At 43.5% G+C, this 17,394-nt stretch overlaps 1 protein-coding gene across 3 annotated transcripts in view; it reads left to right on the forward strand.

Moving 5' to 3' along the window:
* TUBGCP2 (tubulin gamma complex component 2) overlaps positions 1-17,394 on the forward strand; it is a 93,412-nt gene that overhangs the window by 24,229 nt on the left and 51,789 nt on the right. For all 3 annotated transcript variants that reach the window (XM_048859473.2, XM_048859475.2, XM_048859471.2), the window contains one exon: positions 12,179-12,386. In XM_048859473.2, the coding sequence (XP_048715430.1) occupies positions 12,179-12,386 (208 nt within the window). The remainder of the gene's footprint in view (positions 1-12,178; positions 12,387-17,394) is intronic.

Genomic DNA, 17,394 nt, shown 5'->3' on the forward strand with positions numbered 1-17,394 from the left:
TGCAGACTTTATTAGATGATAAGGCTACAACTTAGAATTGCTAACCAGCAAGCTCTTCTAAGTTGCTTTGACTTCACTCTGTGGGAAAATATGAAGTTTAAAGACAGGCTACCAGAGAACTTCAGGCAGGAGTTTAATGTGGTGATGGAAGAGGGCAAGCTGGTGGCCAGGACAGCTTGGATATAGCAGATTCAGCAGCTTTGCTGCAGGCATCCGATCTTCCGCCTGAAGTACAGCAGAACATTCAAGATCTGCCCTTTGAAGGGACTGCCTCTTTGTGGAAAAAATGGACGATAGGCTACGTAGCCTAAAAGATTCAAGGAAAACTCTGAAGTTGCTTGGAGTCAATACACTGTGACAAAGAGGAAGGAGTTCCAGCCCCAGCAGGCTCAGAGATATCAGACATTTATCCCATGGCCCCAAGACCTTCCAAGAAAAAGGGGCAGGAGTTACTGGCATCAACCACCTCCACCCCCTCTTCCTTTGTGACAGCAGGTTCCTCTTGACAAGCAGTTCATTCTAAGCGTGCATTTTGACAGGTTTGTTGATGGCAATATTACTGTTCCTACAGGCTCATCTGTTCCTTCCCATATGTTTGCCAATCATCTATCCCACTTCCTCTGTTCTTGGATTGGACTGGTGGGTCCTAAGCACAGTGTATCTGTGATATTCCCTTCAATTTGTTTCTGTCCTCCCTTCCCACCTCCTTCTCTGTCCCTCTTCAGTTCCCTTCGTTCCCCCACAACCAATGTATACATTGGTCTTGGATGCCTCATCCCTGCATTTGGGGCAGGGGTGGCATATATGGGAACCTTGAGTGTGAACTCAAGGTTTGTGGCCTTCAGAGGATCTGAGGACCCATGTAAACGTCAGGGAGCTATGTGCTGTCCATCTAGCCTGTTTTGACCTTCCACCCACATATTATGCAGGGAAATCTGGTAGTTTTAATGGACAACACAGCATCTGTGTTCTACGTAAACTGAAAGTAAAGAGTGTTGAGTGCAGTTGTGCCAGGGGGCAATTCTCCTGTGGGAGTTCTGCATAACCAACTCTATTCACCTAAAAACTGCTTACCTTCCAGGAGAGCAGAACATATCGACAGATCACCTGAACAAGTCAATTCACCATGAATGGCCAGATCCACCATTCAGCTGTGGGGGGCTCCCCTTATGGATATGTTTACAACAAAGGCCAACAGAAAATGCCATCAGTTCTGCTCCCCAGGGGGGTCACAGCCAGGTTCATTAACAAACGCTTTACTGCTTGCCTTATACTATGCTTTACTTCCTGCTCTATGGCAAATGCTTTACAAACACTTTATTCCCTGCTCTATGCCTGTCCTCCGATACGATTCCTCTCCAGAGTCTCATGGAAGACCAAACAGGACCATGCTTGCTGTATACTAATAGCACCAGCGTGACCTTAGCAATACTAGACCTCAGCCCTACTAGCATTGTCGGTAAGACCTTCTCTGTCTCTCCTGTTGGATCAAAATGTGATTTCCCAGGACCTTGGCTGTCTGCTCTACCCAAATCTACAAGCCCTCTGCTTGATAGCATGGATGCTTCATGGTTAACACCATTAGAAAGTGCTTGCTCAGAAGACGTTAAGGAAGTACTTCTAAATAGCAAAAAGCCTTCAACCAGGTGTACTTACCTGGCTAAATGGAAATGTTTTTCTATCTGGTCTTAATAGAAATGTGTCTCTCCAGAGCAAGATTCTGAGCAAGCATGTTTTGAACTATCTATTGCACCTAAAATATCAAGATCTGACAGTTAGTCCTGTTAGAATACATCGAGCAGCTGTTTGTTTTTCCCCATTCAGTGGGTAATAGATTGCTTTTTTTCAACCCCATAACTATCAGATTTCTAAAAAGGTTATACTCACAGATACAAGAACTTGTTGCCCCAAGGGATCTCAACCTGGTGCTAACAAAATTAATGGGACCACCCTCTGAACCTCTCACGTATTGCTCCATACTCCACCTCTGTATGAAAGTGGCATTTCTTGGTTGCAAAAACCTCAGCAAGGAGAGTGGATGAGTTGACAGCCTTTGTTTAAGAGCCTCTTTATACAGTTTCCCATAAGGATAAAGTTTACCTCCGCCCTCACCCAAAATTCCTGACAAAGGTGGTTTCCAATTTCCTCTTGAACTGGGAAATTTATTTGCCAGCTTTCTTCTCATATGGATAGAGATGAGGACACGCTTCTGTCATTGAATGTAAGGAGGGCTTTAGTCTTCTACTTGGACTGCACCAGGTCTTCTCGATCCTTAACACAGTTATTTGTCTCACTTGCGGACAGGATGAAATACAGTCTAGTTTCCACTCAGATGATATCTTTCTGAATTTCCTCTTGCATTCATTTGTGCTACCAGTTAGCTAATATTACACCACTTCCCTAGAGTATTGGCCCATTCAACTAGAGCAAAAGCAGCTTTAGCAGCTTTCCTGGCACAAGTACTATCTGAGATTTGCAAAGTGACATATTGGTTATTAGTTCACACTTTCGCTGCTCATCATGCCGTTTCCCTTCAGTCCAAAAACAATGCCAGTTTCGGGTGGGTTGTTCTATAACGGCTGCTCACGAAGACTGAACCCACCTCCACATTAATCTGCTTGTAAGTCACCTACAGTGGAATGGACATGTGCAATCACTCGAAGAAATAAAATAGTTAAATCTCCAAGTTCTTCTTCTCTCTATCGGATTCTGTCCAGTAAGAAGGACCAGAGGGAGGTTGGGGGTGTCTCCACCCTCTCTATACCTGCGCACAATGGCAGAAGGTGCTCAAGCTGCCCCGGGGTACCACTGAGGGAAAATGTTCTCTGACAACTCTGCACAAGGCTCATGCACACCCCTACAGTGAATGTACATCTGTAACACATCTCAAAAAGCAACAGTTATGGAAAGGTAGGTAACCATTTTTCTGGAGAAAGTCATGGATCCAATGACATTGAGCTCCACAGTTCCTGTTGGATCTGAACTGATGCTGTGGAGTTCTCAGAACATCTTGATTGGGAGTCTAGATCAGACACAGGATAATTTTAGGAACCTCAGACATCATCTTGAGATGAGTTCATATCTTACCTAGAATTTCTCTGTACTGGTACTGTGCTCCTTGGAGTTCTTGGCCTGGAGGCAGTTGCTCTCCATCAGTTCTCTCTTCTCACCTTAGAAGTCTGTTCCCAAGAAGGCAGAGGCTCCTGCAAGAAGAATCCCTTGGCCTCCTTTCCATGAGCCTGTAGGATCAGTAGTTCTACCTGATATGGAGTCAGGCTATGTCTCAGAAAAGGAGGATAAGATAATCCTCAGGTGTGTTCCTTTCTCTCTTATCCCATGATGAGGCTGCCTTAACCCCTTCTCCTCCTCCAAATGACTCTGGAGCCTCCTGGGACATGATGGGGAGAATGGCTGCAGCTCTGGAGATTCCCTTCAGCTGCTATGCCCAGCAAGTTATGTAAATTGTTTGTGAGCTTGGCGCTCAGACAAAGTAGCCCTCTAATCAGAAAGGGGTTTCTGAGATCTCTTTGCCTCTGGTGCATCTGTTTGGTTGGTTTTAGCTGTGCAGTTCCATATTTTCGAATGTTTGGGTTCCTTTTTAAGAGTTGCCATAACTGACTAGGGTGCGGGTTCTAGTACTTACACAAAAGTAGAAGTTAAAAAAAAAAAAAAGTAAGATTTTTAACTCTTAGGATAATGTGATATGCTTTCCACCTTAACTATAATGAATTGTCTTGTCTCAGGATTATTATATTGCTTAACACACAAAGACCCCAATCAAAATTGAAAACCCATTGTGCTAGATGCTGTACAGACCCATAGGCAAAGACCGTTCCTGCCCAAAGAACATGCAAATGGGGGTGTCTGTTCTTCCCTGGTTCCGTAAACTAAGCTTTGTGGCAGGGTGGATTTGATTTAAATCAAATTGATTTAAATCACTAGTCAGGAAGACTCAATATAATCATGGATTTCTACATTAAAGTGCATTCTTGTTGGTTGTTATAACCTTAACACATATTCTTTACAACTCAGAGATAGATGTAGGTTTCATTTTTAGAAGGTATACACTATACATTTTTAAGTGATTTATTTTGAAAACTTTTCAGATTAGTTTTACAGCTATATCAGAATATGAATATTGCCTTCTGCAGCTAACTCAGTCGTCTTTGCCTTCATTTTCTTGTTTGTTCATAATCTGGAAAAGAAAAACAAGTTATCCTGCTTTTTCAGGTCCCAAACGATTTCTCAATTTGGACTGAATTAGTCCAAAGGAAGAAAATATTTTTTCTACACCAGCAGAAGAAGCTACTGCTGTTAAAAGTGAGATTATCACTTCAACAGTCTCTGAATCCAAGTGCTTAAGTGACTTCCACCAGTTCACTGGTGTGACTTTCTTTAAAACATCATCAGCAAACATATATTTCTTGAATGGATCTTATTTCCCAAACTGGATCTCTTTTTTACGGCCTGCTGCCATTATAGGTTTTCCCTTCTAGTGAGAGAATGGTATGGTAGATCTCAAATCAATGAAGGCTACACTCAGAAAGACCTCAAGACTTTTGGAATATGCTGCTCAAACAGTTTCATTTTTGTTTCTGCTGCCTGTCCCTCCCTTCTCACATTTATCTCCAGACTTCTTCTCCTTGTCCAGATCTATTCCTCCCCCAACAATCTTCTATTCATTGAACTCTTTGAAACTTTTCACTTTTAGAGAGAGGTAAGGGATTTACTCTGTACACAAATTTGCAGAGGGACAAGGTCTGTCGTTTCTCACCTCTTTATATTTATTTATTTGTTTAAAAACATTTTTGCTGTTAAAAGGCATGTTATCTCTGGAGACACAAATCCGCAGTTTGAGAACTGCAAAACTAAGCATCTCTGATGGTCTCTTCTAGAGTGAGCACTGAGTCTCATTGGGTAGATAGATAGAAAGATTAACCTAAATAATCTATACAGAAGCCCCTGGTACCCCGTAAAATCCATGAACTATTGGAATTCATTTACAAAACTTTTCTTAAACATTACATGAATATATTGTCTCATACTATAGAATTAGAATTTATAATCCCTGTTCCATGATGAGATATTTTTGAGCTATAATGTATATTAATTAAAACTATCTTTAGATAGGTTTTTTCCTCAAACATTTTATCAAAACAATTAGATTTAAATAAAAAAAATCAGATTTTTAAAAATTTTTTTAAAAATCACTGATTTTTATCCACCCTGCTTTGTGGCTTGGTTGCTACAACCATATGGTGCTCCCTGACCTTCTCAAGCCTTGGGATTCTGATTTTTCTACCACTTTCCTTACAGCTAATGTGTAGTCACCTTGACAGTGCATTGCTCTGAGAGCCTGTGCCTTTTCACACTGCAGTCAACTTTTGTTGGGTCACAGGCTTCTTTTGTAGCACTGTAGGTTCTTCTTCGAGTGCTTGCTCATGTCCATTCCACATTAGGTGTGTGTGCTCACCACATGCACCGGTGCCAGAAGTTTTTCCCTCAGCAGTATCTGTAGGGGAGCGGCTCTGGCACCCTCTGGAGTGGCGCCCCCATGGCACAGTATAAGGGGCGCCGCTGGCTCCATGCATCTTCAGTTCCTTCTTGCCGCCAGTGACAGTGCACGGAACATTCACTGCTCTTACTAGCATTGCGTAGGCTTCATTCATACAAACTAGAGTTCTTACAAAGTTAGTGTACATAAACAACGAGGAGTCCTTGTGGCACCTTAAAGACTAACAAATTTATCTGGGCATAAGCTTTCGTGGACTATAACCCACTTCATCAAATGCATGGAGTAGAAAATACAGTAGGCAGGTATAAATACACAGCAGATGAAAAGATAGGAGTTACCTTACTGAGTGGGGAGGTCAGTGCTAATGAGGCCAATTCAATTAGGGTGGATGTGGCCCATTTCCAGCAGTTGATAAGAAGGTGTGAGTATCAACAGAGGGAAAATTTATTTTTTGTAGTGACCCAGCCGCTCCCAGTCTTTATTCAGGCCTAATTTGATGGTGTCAAGTTTGCAAATTAATTCCAGTTCTGCAGTTTCTCGTTGAAGTCTGTTTTTGAAGGTCACTTTTAAGTCTGTTATTGAGTGTGCAGGGAGATTGAAGTGTTCTCCAACTGGTTTTTGAATGTTATAATTCTTGATGTTTGATTTGTGTCCATTTATTCTTTTGCGTAGAGACTGCCTGGTTTGTCCAATGTACATGGCAGAAGGGCATTGCTGGCACATGATGGCATATATCACATTGGTAGATATGCAGGTGAACAAGCCCCTGATGGTATGGCTGATGTGATTAGGTCCGGTGCTGGCATCCCTTGAATAGATATGTGGACAGAGTTGGCAACGCAGTTTGTTGCAAGGATTGGTTCCTGAGTTAGTGTTTCTGTTGTGTAGTGTGTGGTTGCTGGTGAATATTTGCTTCAGGTTGGGGGGCTGTCTGTAAGCGAGGACTGGCCTGTCTCATAGTGTACATAGTTAGTAATCGAGTTAGTTAGCCCTTAGCAGTAGTTAGAGTTTTGTTAGTCTCGTCGGGGACTTAGCTGGGGCGCGTGGCATACCCGGGTCCCCAAGCTTCAAGCCCTGCGATTGCTGCAAATGGTATATGCCCGTGAGCGATACGCATAGTAGCTGTCTGAGGTACCTCAGTGAAGGGACACATACGTGATAAGTGTCGAATCTGCAAGTCCTTTAAACCTAAGACCAAGAAAGAGCATGAGATCAGACTCCAAGTGCTCCTGCTGGAGTCGGTGCTCACTCCAGCCCCGGAGCAAAGGTCCAACCCAGCACTGTGGCATCGGAAGCCTGGACACAGAGGCGGGCCTTCATCAGTTTCAAGTGCTGTCGATGCCTGAAGTGCTCCAGGCTCTTGCAGGAGATCCTGACTCTCGCAGTCTTGCCCACCCCAGCTCTGGTGGTGCCCAGACCTCGGGGTGAGCCTGCCTTGGGACCTTTCTCTCCACCCTTGCCTCAATGGTACCACACCCCATCGTGGGGAATGTCCTGCCACCGCTCACCCATTCAAAGCTATCATGCATTGGAGTTAGGGAGGCAGACGCATTGGAGCCCTCTAAGTCACTGGACCTCGGGCACCAGCAGTGGGATTTGAGGCGGACTTCGCCAGTTACCTTGCACAGGTACCTCAGAGGCACACGTCACCCGGCAGGAACGTCGGGATCGGAACCTTCGTGTCACCATCACGCACCACCATAACGCTGTTACAGATCCCGGGAACGATAAGAGGACCGCAGCAATGGTCCCTGCCAACGATCCCCGGGACAGGTGTCACTGTTTTCAGGGAGGTGTCCCTGGCGCCCGGCCCGTGATACCTCCAGGTCCCACTCCTGGTACCAGTCTCAAAGTGCAAGGTGTGGATCACCGACGGTCACCATGGAGGCACATGTCATGCTCGGACCGGCCCTCCTCTAGACGCAACCGTGATTATTGGCAGGCACATGGTTGCCGCTCCAGTGGATCTGGGTCACTGGGCAGCAATCGCTCTGGATATGGCTCCAGCATGGAGCAAGGCTCCACATTGGCAGGGCAGTCTTCCAGACCCTCGGTGCTGCCTGCATTGTCGGTACCAAACTCTGCCCAGTGGCCAGGCCCATGGTACCTCTGAAACCCGTGGGCGTTCACCCAGCCCTCCCAGCCTGCCTGCTCGGCTTCGGGAGCCTCAGACAGGCCTGTGGCATCAACGACACAACTCCCTCCAGGGGCTGAGGCCCTGGGGGATAAGACCCCAAAAGTCCATGTGGACCAAGGTGAACAGCCTGTCGGACCACCAATGGGTGTCATGGAACCCGCGGTACCAGCCGCCGCCGCCACCTCCTCACTGGACAAGGGCATCATGGAGCCCACTCACCCGGTTCCTCCAGATTATGCTAAAGCGCACCAGGAGCTGTTGAAGAGGATCATGTCCAACCTTGGCCTGCAGGTGGAGGTGTTGGAGGAGCAAGTGGACTCCCTATTTGACTTCCTCTCCTCCATAGCCCCTGCTAGGGTAGGCCTTCCCCTTCACAAAGGGGTACTGAAGATATCCAGCGCCTTGTGGCAAACCCCCTCCTCTCTGCCCCCCATTTCCAAACAGGGAGAGCGTAAGTACTTAGTCCCCACTGAGGGGCATGAATACCTTTACTCCCATCCTGCCCCAAATTCCCTGGTGGTCGAGGCAGTTAACCACAGGGAATGCCAAGGGCAACCCGGAGCTACCCCTAAAAATAAAGACTCCAGGAGACTGGACTTGTTTGGACGAAAAATGTATTCGTTGTCTAGCTTACAGTTGAGGGTGGTCAATCACCAGGCCCTTCAAGCAGCATCTGATGCTGCAGACTCCGCCGCCCGCACCATGGCATCCGTCATCTTCATGCAGTGAGAATCCTGGCTGCTCCTGTCCGGGTTCCTTCGATGGCCAAAAGGACAAGAAGTTACATGGACTGAAGGACTCCCGAACCACCCTGAAAATCCTGGGGCTCTAAGTTCCAGGCCCAGCATGTAAGCGGTTCAAACCGCAACTTCCCCAGGGGCAAGGGAGCCATCCCTGGCAGGACCCACCCCCAAAAAGCCCAAGGGCTACAGATGGTGCATGAGCCACCTGCCCCCAGCCTCTGCCCAGATGGGCTTGATCTGCTCCAAGCAAGGAGCTAAAAAGTCATTTTGATGGTGCGCCCAGGGGCAACCTACTAGTCTGTTTCCTGGATCCTGTTTTCCCAATTTTTTTGCAACCGCCTTTCCTTTTCCCTCCTGGCGTGGTCGGCGATAACTGTGGACTGCTAGGTCCTCAGTACAGTGGAGCACAGCTACACCCTCATGTCCAGTCCACGACCCACCCTCCATCCCCACTGTCGGAGTTTCTGGCAAGAAGGAGCTGAGGGTGGGGGGAGCTGGCAGCACTCCTTATACCATGCCATGTGGGCGGCACTCCAGAGGGCACCAGAGCTGCTCCCCTATGGATACTGCCGAGGGAAAAACTACCTGTACCGGTGCATGTGGTGAGTGCACACACCTAATGTGGAATGGACAAGAGCAACACAGAAAGGTAACTGTCTTTTCTTTGAGTGGCTCTGCATGTTGCCAGTTATGGGTACTCACTGCTCTGCACAGGCCCTGTAGCATAAAACATATTCCGGTTATGTCATATTCCCATAAAGCATTATGGGGTACAACATCACACACTTGCCCTAAACATGTGAACAAACAGGTCAAGCGTTCTCAGGAGTGTTCTGTTCAATTGGCGTTCACCAATTATAATGTCAGAACTTCCAACACTGGATGGGGATTCCATTTAGCTCAATTTACAAGCCAAAGTCACTGGGCTTTTCAGGGAAAGAGCTTTGCACATTAATTATAGAATCAGCCCTTGGCTTGGTTCTCAGATTGTTCTCAGATCATATGCAATGACTAGCCTGAGAGAAAAGCATTCATTACCCCCTGCTTGAACAGAACTTGTTTATCACCTTCTGGCAACCTGTCTTAACTCACATACCTTAAGAACATAGTGTATCTATATTGAAAACAACTCTTTAAATATCATCTATACATATATCTTGCAGTGATTAGGTTGACCAGTGCATTACTGGCTGTTGATAGAGACCTCACGTGCCACCCTTTGGCATGCTATCATGTAAACATCAGATCTAGGGGATCCCTGTAAACCCCTGGGCACCTCTTATTCCCTCTGCCAGTTGGCACAGTTGGCACCAAAGCCTCCCTGGATTACAGGCCTTCTGTATGCTTTCACTCTTTTCCATTAATTTAGAAAGTGGCGAAGAAGATTTGTTACGACAGCAAAAATGATATTGATTGCCCCAGCTTGGCCAAGACAGCAGTGATACATGGATCTTCATCAGCCGTCAGACAGATAAAACATGCGTCTTCGTCGGTCTCCAAATATCTTCTGACAGCAACAAGACAGGATTCTTTGTTCAAATCTACGGTTATTTCATGTGACAGGTTAGGCTATCGGACTTTGACTAGTCTTGAGCCATCGTGTTCTTCGTTGGTACAAAACGTTCTGTTTAGTTCTAGAAGGCTGTCTACAAGAAAGTGTTACCTGTTAAAATGGACCAGATTTGTTGCTTAGTTGAGGGATAAATTTGACTTTTCAGTGACAGCTTCCATACCCTGTATTTCGCCATATTTAATGTACTTGGCGTCTGAAAGATTGTCTAATTCGTCTTTAAAAGTTCATCTGGCTGTTATTTCAGCTTACCATGTTTTGATCATTACTTGAACGCTTTGTGTATGGTTCCCTATTTTATTCATCTATTAAAGCAGTCTTCGTTATTGCTATTACATCAGCCAGAAGGGTGAATGCATTGCATGCCTTGATGGCTAACCTATGCCATTTATGAATTTTGACAAAGATGAGGTGGTTCTTACTCCTGATCCCAGGTTTTTATCAAAAATAGTGTCTGAATTTCATATCAGTTAGACGATTAATTTACCAGTTTTCTTTCCCAAATCTCATGATAATAAAGGAGTGTCTGCCTTACATACTTTTGGTGCTAGGTGAGCTCTTGCATACCACTCAGATAGAATTAAGAGTTTTAGGAAGTCATCTAGACTGTTTATTTTGTAAGAATCATGAGTCATGGTGTGTCTGCTCAGACTACTTCCAGATGGGTTAAACAATGCATTGTTCAGTGTTATGAGTTACGGAAATTCCTGAGCTGCCTGTTTTGCTGTCTCATTCTACTAGAGCTGTAGCTGCATCTTTTGCTTGTTTTAAACGTGTTCCTCTTAGAGAAATTTGTAAAGTTGCTACTTGGAAATCAGTGCACACATTCTCTAAACATTATGTACTGGATCTAGTGTCTAGAGCGGGTGCCAAATTTGGCAGAGAGGTGGCTCAATCATTATTACTGAGCGAGGTTGTGGAATCCATGTCGTTAGAGGTTTTTAAACACAAGTAGGACAAACAACTGTCAGGTGGTCCCGGTTTATTTGGCCCTGCCTTACCACAGGGGGCTGGACTAGATGATTTCTCAAGGTCCTTTCTAGTCCTACATTTTCTTTGGTTTGATGATGATTTAATTAGGACTCTGTTCTCCTCTTCAGGGATTTTCAGCACCGCTTGTCAATCTACCTGTAAATAGGAATATCTAGAGCCACTCTAAAAAGAAATGAAGGTTGCTTATTTGTTATCATATTTCTTTGCATTGACTCTGCATAGTCACACTTCCCACGTACCTTCCCCTTTTTCTCAGTCCTATCCAAGCCTTCTGGGTTGGCAGTGGAAGGAACTGAGGTGGTAGAGGGAACAGCATTCCCTTTTATAGCCTCACCCTCGGAATGTTCAGAGACACCGAGAGAAGGAGTAGGAGGGGGTACACAAGTGCTCCAACAGGCACTGCCTGGAGTGGGAGAATGTTCTGCCATAGGGCTCCATCAAGCAGTGCAGTGTCCATAAGTGTGAATATTCAGTCATCTTGAAGAACTCCAGTTACAAGTAAGTAACCTTCATTTCTTTTTACTGAAAAATTTCAACTCTAGGAAAACTGCTGACAAGACTGGTACTTCCCCAGTTCCAGTGCAGTTAGATTAGTGGGCAGAGTACAGGTGGGAAGATCAGAGGTGCAAAGTGAATGTAATTTGTTCCTTAGCTATCATGGTCATATATGCTGGGTATGTATGTATATCTGTATAACTTACATTTTGGCACACAAACAAAGTAAAGGATTCTGTTCTCTGGTTTAGAAAGCTAAGCGGTCATTTTATGGATTTTACCCCAAATGAATTATTTTCCATCCCTTAGCTCATCTTTGTGTGTGTAGCTTAGTCTTGTTCTGCTTGACTCATAGTATTTTCTGTTGAGGTCCAAGTACTAGATCAAAACTATGCGATTTTCGTTTACAAAGTCTCTTGATAAATTCTGAACATTCAATAAAAACTCAGTGCCCAGTGGTCCCTCTTCCCTGACGATTGCTTTGGTTTAGCCTTACTACAAGACCTAATTTCACTTTGCTTGTACTAAAAGGTGGGAAGACAGCATTGCCATTGAGGAGAATGATGCATACTGTCCCTTTTAACAGCACCTCACCTCCATGTTTCACTGTCTTTTAATCTAGCCTGAGCATACCAATCAAAAAGCCACAGAGGAATGAAAAGGGACTGAGAGTAGTTCTGTCGTGTGTTCAGATTTTGTACTTTTTGTCCTCTGTTTTCAAATAGGTAGCTTACCCTTAGCTTCTCAAGAGTCCACAATTGTGGAAGACTTGCTGTATGTCTTGATTGGCGTGGATGGAAGATACATCACAGCACAGCCTCTCATAGGCAGGCAGAACCGAGCTTTCTTAGTGGATCCCAATTTGGACATGTCAGTCAAAGAGCTAGTGACCCGGATTCTTCCCGTAGCTGCGAGTTACTCCACTGTGACCAGGTATCTGATGTGGCCTTTGTTTTCTCCATGTCAGGATGTCTCTGTCTGGTTGGGTCTGACACCCAGAATTGAATTACAGAATCTCAGTTTGTGATGTTTTATGCAGATGTTTTATTTGCAAGTATGCTGCCTGGTTTAGAAACCACCTTAGTTTAGTTTATACTTATTGGGATGTAAAATAAAAATAGGAGCTCCTCAAAGTAGTGCAGCTGGCTTACAACCCAGCCCCTACCTGAGTGTCTATTGGGTCAGCACCTTAGCGTCATCAGAGTGGAGCGGTAGTGGTGATGTCCTAGCAATACAGCTGTTAATGGGGTTCTGGGCTTTTGGGGTCTTAAATGGGGGGCAGAAAGTGCAGTTTGTGGTGTTTGCATGCTGAATGCTCTTCTGAACTCTGGCTAGTGGGGTTGGGGTGACTGCTCATTGGGAGCACTCAGCATATACTGATCAAGTAAAGTGGAGTAATCCATTTACTTCTAGTTCCCCTATAAGTATCCTTCTTCTTTCATATGGCATTTGAAAAGCCATGGGCTGAGATTATAACTGAATCTTGAGATTTGAAAGCCATTCTAATGCTTCTGTGGTAGCTAGGTGGATCGCCCTTGTGTCACCGCTCTAAGTATAAATGGGACAGTTGTCTGTGATGTGACTGTGATGAGGTACAAACCAGACAACACAATTTGGTCATTTTTTTTTTATTTTCCATTTGTGGAGGAATATCCACACCTTCTGTATGTTGACCGAAGTTGGTTATGTGCAGTCCACTGCCTATGGGGAAGACAGAATCCTGGGACTCCTGGAGAGGAGATGACAATCTTCATGCGTTCGCCCCTGTTACATGTTGTTCGCCCCTGTTGTGCGAAAGCACAACAAATGTAATCAAATCAGCAACTGAATGTCCTTAAAGGACCACCCGATCAGAAAAACAACTGTGATAATTGCCCATGTCAGGGCCAAACCTTTCCTATAAGTATTAATGATAGTTCTTAGAAAGGAGCTCACTTCACCTTCAAAGTATCATCCAATCTGTCATCTCTCTTCCTTTCCAAACTCCTCAGACACACCCTCACTACTTTCTCTCTGGAGTTCTTTTGCTCCAGCTCCTTCCTAGGGCTGCTCCAAGTAGCTCCCACCCTCTATGCTCCTAAAAATTGTTCTCGCGAGAGCCTCAAGTGAACTCTTCTGGCCAGATCTCAGGTCCTGTACTCCAGACTTCTCCTGCCTTTGACACTATCAACCATGCTCTTCCTCTTAAAGTCTTGTCCTCCTTTGGCTTTTGTGACTGTCTTTTTGTGGTTCTCTTACCTCTCTGATAATTTGCTCAATGCCTCCCTTTCATCTTCCCCCACCCACTCACACTTTCAATAGGTATTCCACAGGACTTCAGCCTTGGATCCATCCTATTCTCCTTCCTTATCCTATTCCTGGGTAATCTTATCCAGATGCCTACCATATTTACACTGTTGACTCTCCAATCTACCTCTCCACTCCAGACCCCACTCCCTCCATCCAAATTTGCATCTCTGCTTGTCTGTCTGACATCTCTTTAAGTGTGTCCAGCCACCAATTTAAACTCAGCATGGCCAAAACTGAGCCCCGCTCCAAACCTTCCCCATCTCTCACCTCTCTATCACTGTGGATCACATCACTGTAGTCCTGTCACTCAGGCCAGTAACAGTCTCCACCCTCTCCAGACTCTCACATCCAGACCATGTTTCTTTTTCTGTGAACTTATTAGTGTTCTTAAAATATGACAAACTATACATAAACTTCTTATAATAGCTATATTTGAAACATTTAATTATATATATACTAGGAAAGGTTAAAATATATATCAATTCTTTGTATTTTGTATAAACAAAATTTTGTTTATAAATATCCAACTAGTAAAAGAAAAATTGTTAAGACAAAGAAGAGTAGCAAGGGCGGTGTAGGGATGAGCGGGGGGGAGGCAATGGGTAGAGAGCAGGAAGGAAGCATTTAATAGGATCATTCAGATACTTCCAGGAAAACATCCCATATCTCTGAAAATTTTTCTTGGCCATCACGGAAAGAGGGCCAAGCTTCTGAAATCTGTGTGCCAGTCTTCAATTGTTGGTCACTTTTTGGATTTCCATTTTTGTAGTGCTATATTTTTGGCAATTGTTAGTGGTCTGCTTAGCCAAAGTTTTTCAGATTTATTCAGCTTCCAGTTAACATCCATTAGGTTTAAAATTATATGTTTAGGTTGTAAGACAATTTCATTTTATAAGAATAAAATAACTCTGCAGTTAAGTTCTGCCCAAAACCTACAGTTATAGAAGCATTTGCAGAGTATATGGGTGAAGTTAGCACCTGCTGAATCACAGTGCCAACATTTGTCTGACTTAGCGGCACCTGTTTTGAACAGTCGGAGAGGGGTCTAATGCATCTTCCATATGATTTTTCTGATGGATTAATCATAAACGGAGGTCCAAGGAACAGCTCAGAGCACTGGCTAAAATACGTTTCCGTTGGTTAGCAGAGAATAATTGTCCTAGTTCCTCCTCCCATTTCTTTTTTAGGAAATCTATTTAATTCAAATTTGCCGTCCAAGTTTGTATATTGTATTACCGTAGTTCTTGGCAATCTGGATAATATTTGGAGAAATGAAAGCAGTTCAGGTGGGTCAGGGTAGCTCAGGTATTGGAACCAAACAGGTAGGAGATGGCATTTCTAAGTTAAAACAACAGGGAGTCTGGTGGCACCTTAAAGCGTAACAGATTTATTTGGGCATAAGCTTTTGTGGGTAAAAAACCCACTTCAGTTGCACATGGTTTTTTACCCACAAAAGCTTATGCCCAAATAAATCTGTTAGTCTTTAAGGTGCCACCGGACTCCCTGTTGTTTTTGTGGATACAGACTAACACGGCTACTCCCTGATTTTTAAATTAGATATATTCCCACTCCACCTTGGTCTGTAGATTGAACATCTCTCTTAATAATGTAAAAGAGAGGAAGGTATAATTTTCAATACATTGACTGATAGTCAAAATCCCTTTCCTAATGCAATCTGGCCAAATTATGGGGTTGCCTGCTAGACAGAGTTTCAGGTTACCCCAGATAGTGGCCTTGCTATGTAGAAGGGGGTGATTTTTAAATTTACTGGACATATGCAAAGTATTTCTGGCTGCCACAATAGTGGTAATTGTTCTTTAGGGAATCAGTAGTAATCCAAGTGCAGCACATTGGAAAGGGATAAGAGAACAACCAATTCTTCTTCCAGCTGGAGCCGATCTGGGGCTCTACAGCAGGAGGGAATGAGCTGCTGTGCAGCTTGGCTAAGAATTATTCTCTGATGATAAAGTTTGAAGTTGGAAAATCTAAACCCACCTCTTTTGACAGGGAGCTGTAATCTTTGTAAGGAGAGTCTGGGTTTGTTACCAGCACCTCCCAAGAAGGACCTGAATATGTTGTTAATTTTGGCAAAATAAAAGGGAAGAATATAGATAAGCAGGGAATGCAGAATAAAAAGGATCCTGGAAAAGATATTCATTTTAATTGTTTATTTTTCCTAAAGGGGAGAGAGATAGTGCCTGCCATCAATTTAAATTGTTGCTAATCGCATGATTGAGGCTAGCTTAACCTTGCATATGTTCTTAATTTCCTTTGGGAACAGGATGCCAAGATATCTGAAGTTTCTGTTGCCATCTAAATGTTCCTACAGGAGAGCCACTTCCAACTAGCTCCAATGAGATCATCATTGCTTCTGACTTATCCCAGTGTATCTTGTAAGCCAGAGAATTTGTCAGTTATCTGTTGTTCGAAGGATATCTGGAATAGATTGATCCAGATCTTTAATAAATAAGATGATGTCTGCATATGGAAGGATTTTGTCTCCTGAGTCCCTGATTTGATCCCTTAAATACTGTGTTCCCTAATATAGTATTGCAAGTTATTCTAATGCTAGATTGAACAGGAGAGAGGAGAGCAGGCACTCCTGGTTAGTTTCCCCAAAAAGATGAAAGGAGGGATATTGTGCTATTTTTTAAGATGTGAGAGTTGAAATTATAATATAACAGTTTTATCCATGAAATAAAGAATTTCCCCACCCAAATTTATCTAGGGTAAAAAAACTGATGTTTCCAATTCACTCTGTCAAAGACTTTCTTTGCATCAAGATGATTAAATGATTGCATGGGAATTTCTGGAATGTTGGTGGAATGCAATAACATTAATCACCTGATGTGTGTGATCTGAATCATGCTTTTAAAAAAAAAAAAACTCACTTGATTGGGATGAACTATATCACTCACTACTTTTTCAAGCCTCTTAGCCAGTATTTCTGAAAGTATTTTATATCAGTATTGATTAAAGAGATGGGTCTATAGTTATTACACTTTTGCATATCCTTACCCAGTTTAAATTGTACAATAATTAGGGCTTTCCTCATAGTAGGACTTAACATATCTTTATTTAAGGCATTTTGAAAATGTATAGCAGCTTAGGAGCCAGAATTTCTTTGAGACTTGTATAGAATTCTATCAGTAAGCCATCCTGGTGGGGGTAGTCTTGCCCAGGCTTATTTCTTCTATGAACTTGATTATTTCCTCGAATTGCAAGGGAGAGGCCAGCCTTGCATGTTGCTCTTCTGAGATTTGTGGGAGGTTGAGTTTTAACAATGTTATTCGGCTCTTCTGGGTCAGGTGGTGAATTATTATTGTACTGGTAGAATTTCAAAAATTGATCATTGAGCTCTTTTTAATTAGTAATAACCTATCCTTATTCTGATTTGAGTGATACTATTCAGGATGTTTGGCCTCTCACTTTTAATCCGCATGCAAGAATTTTATTCTCTGTTTCCCAACTCACAGTGTGTGTGTTTGAGTCTAAAAAGAGCAAATTTGGCTTGTGCTGAAGTCAATCTATTTACTTCACACTGATTTTTTGATTTTTTTAAATTTTTTTAAAGATTTTCTTGGGAGGGGTAGTTTGCACATTCTAAATCTAGACCTTTAAATTGTTTGGTTAATTCCAGGAGCTGAGCCTG

Source organism: Caretta caretta, chromosome 7, assembly GCF_965140235.1.
Source record: "Caretta caretta isolate rCarCar2 chromosome 7, rCarCar1.hap1, whole genome shotgun sequence".
Taxonomy (NCBI): Eukaryota; Metazoa; Chordata; order Testudines; family Cheloniidae; genus Caretta; species Caretta caretta.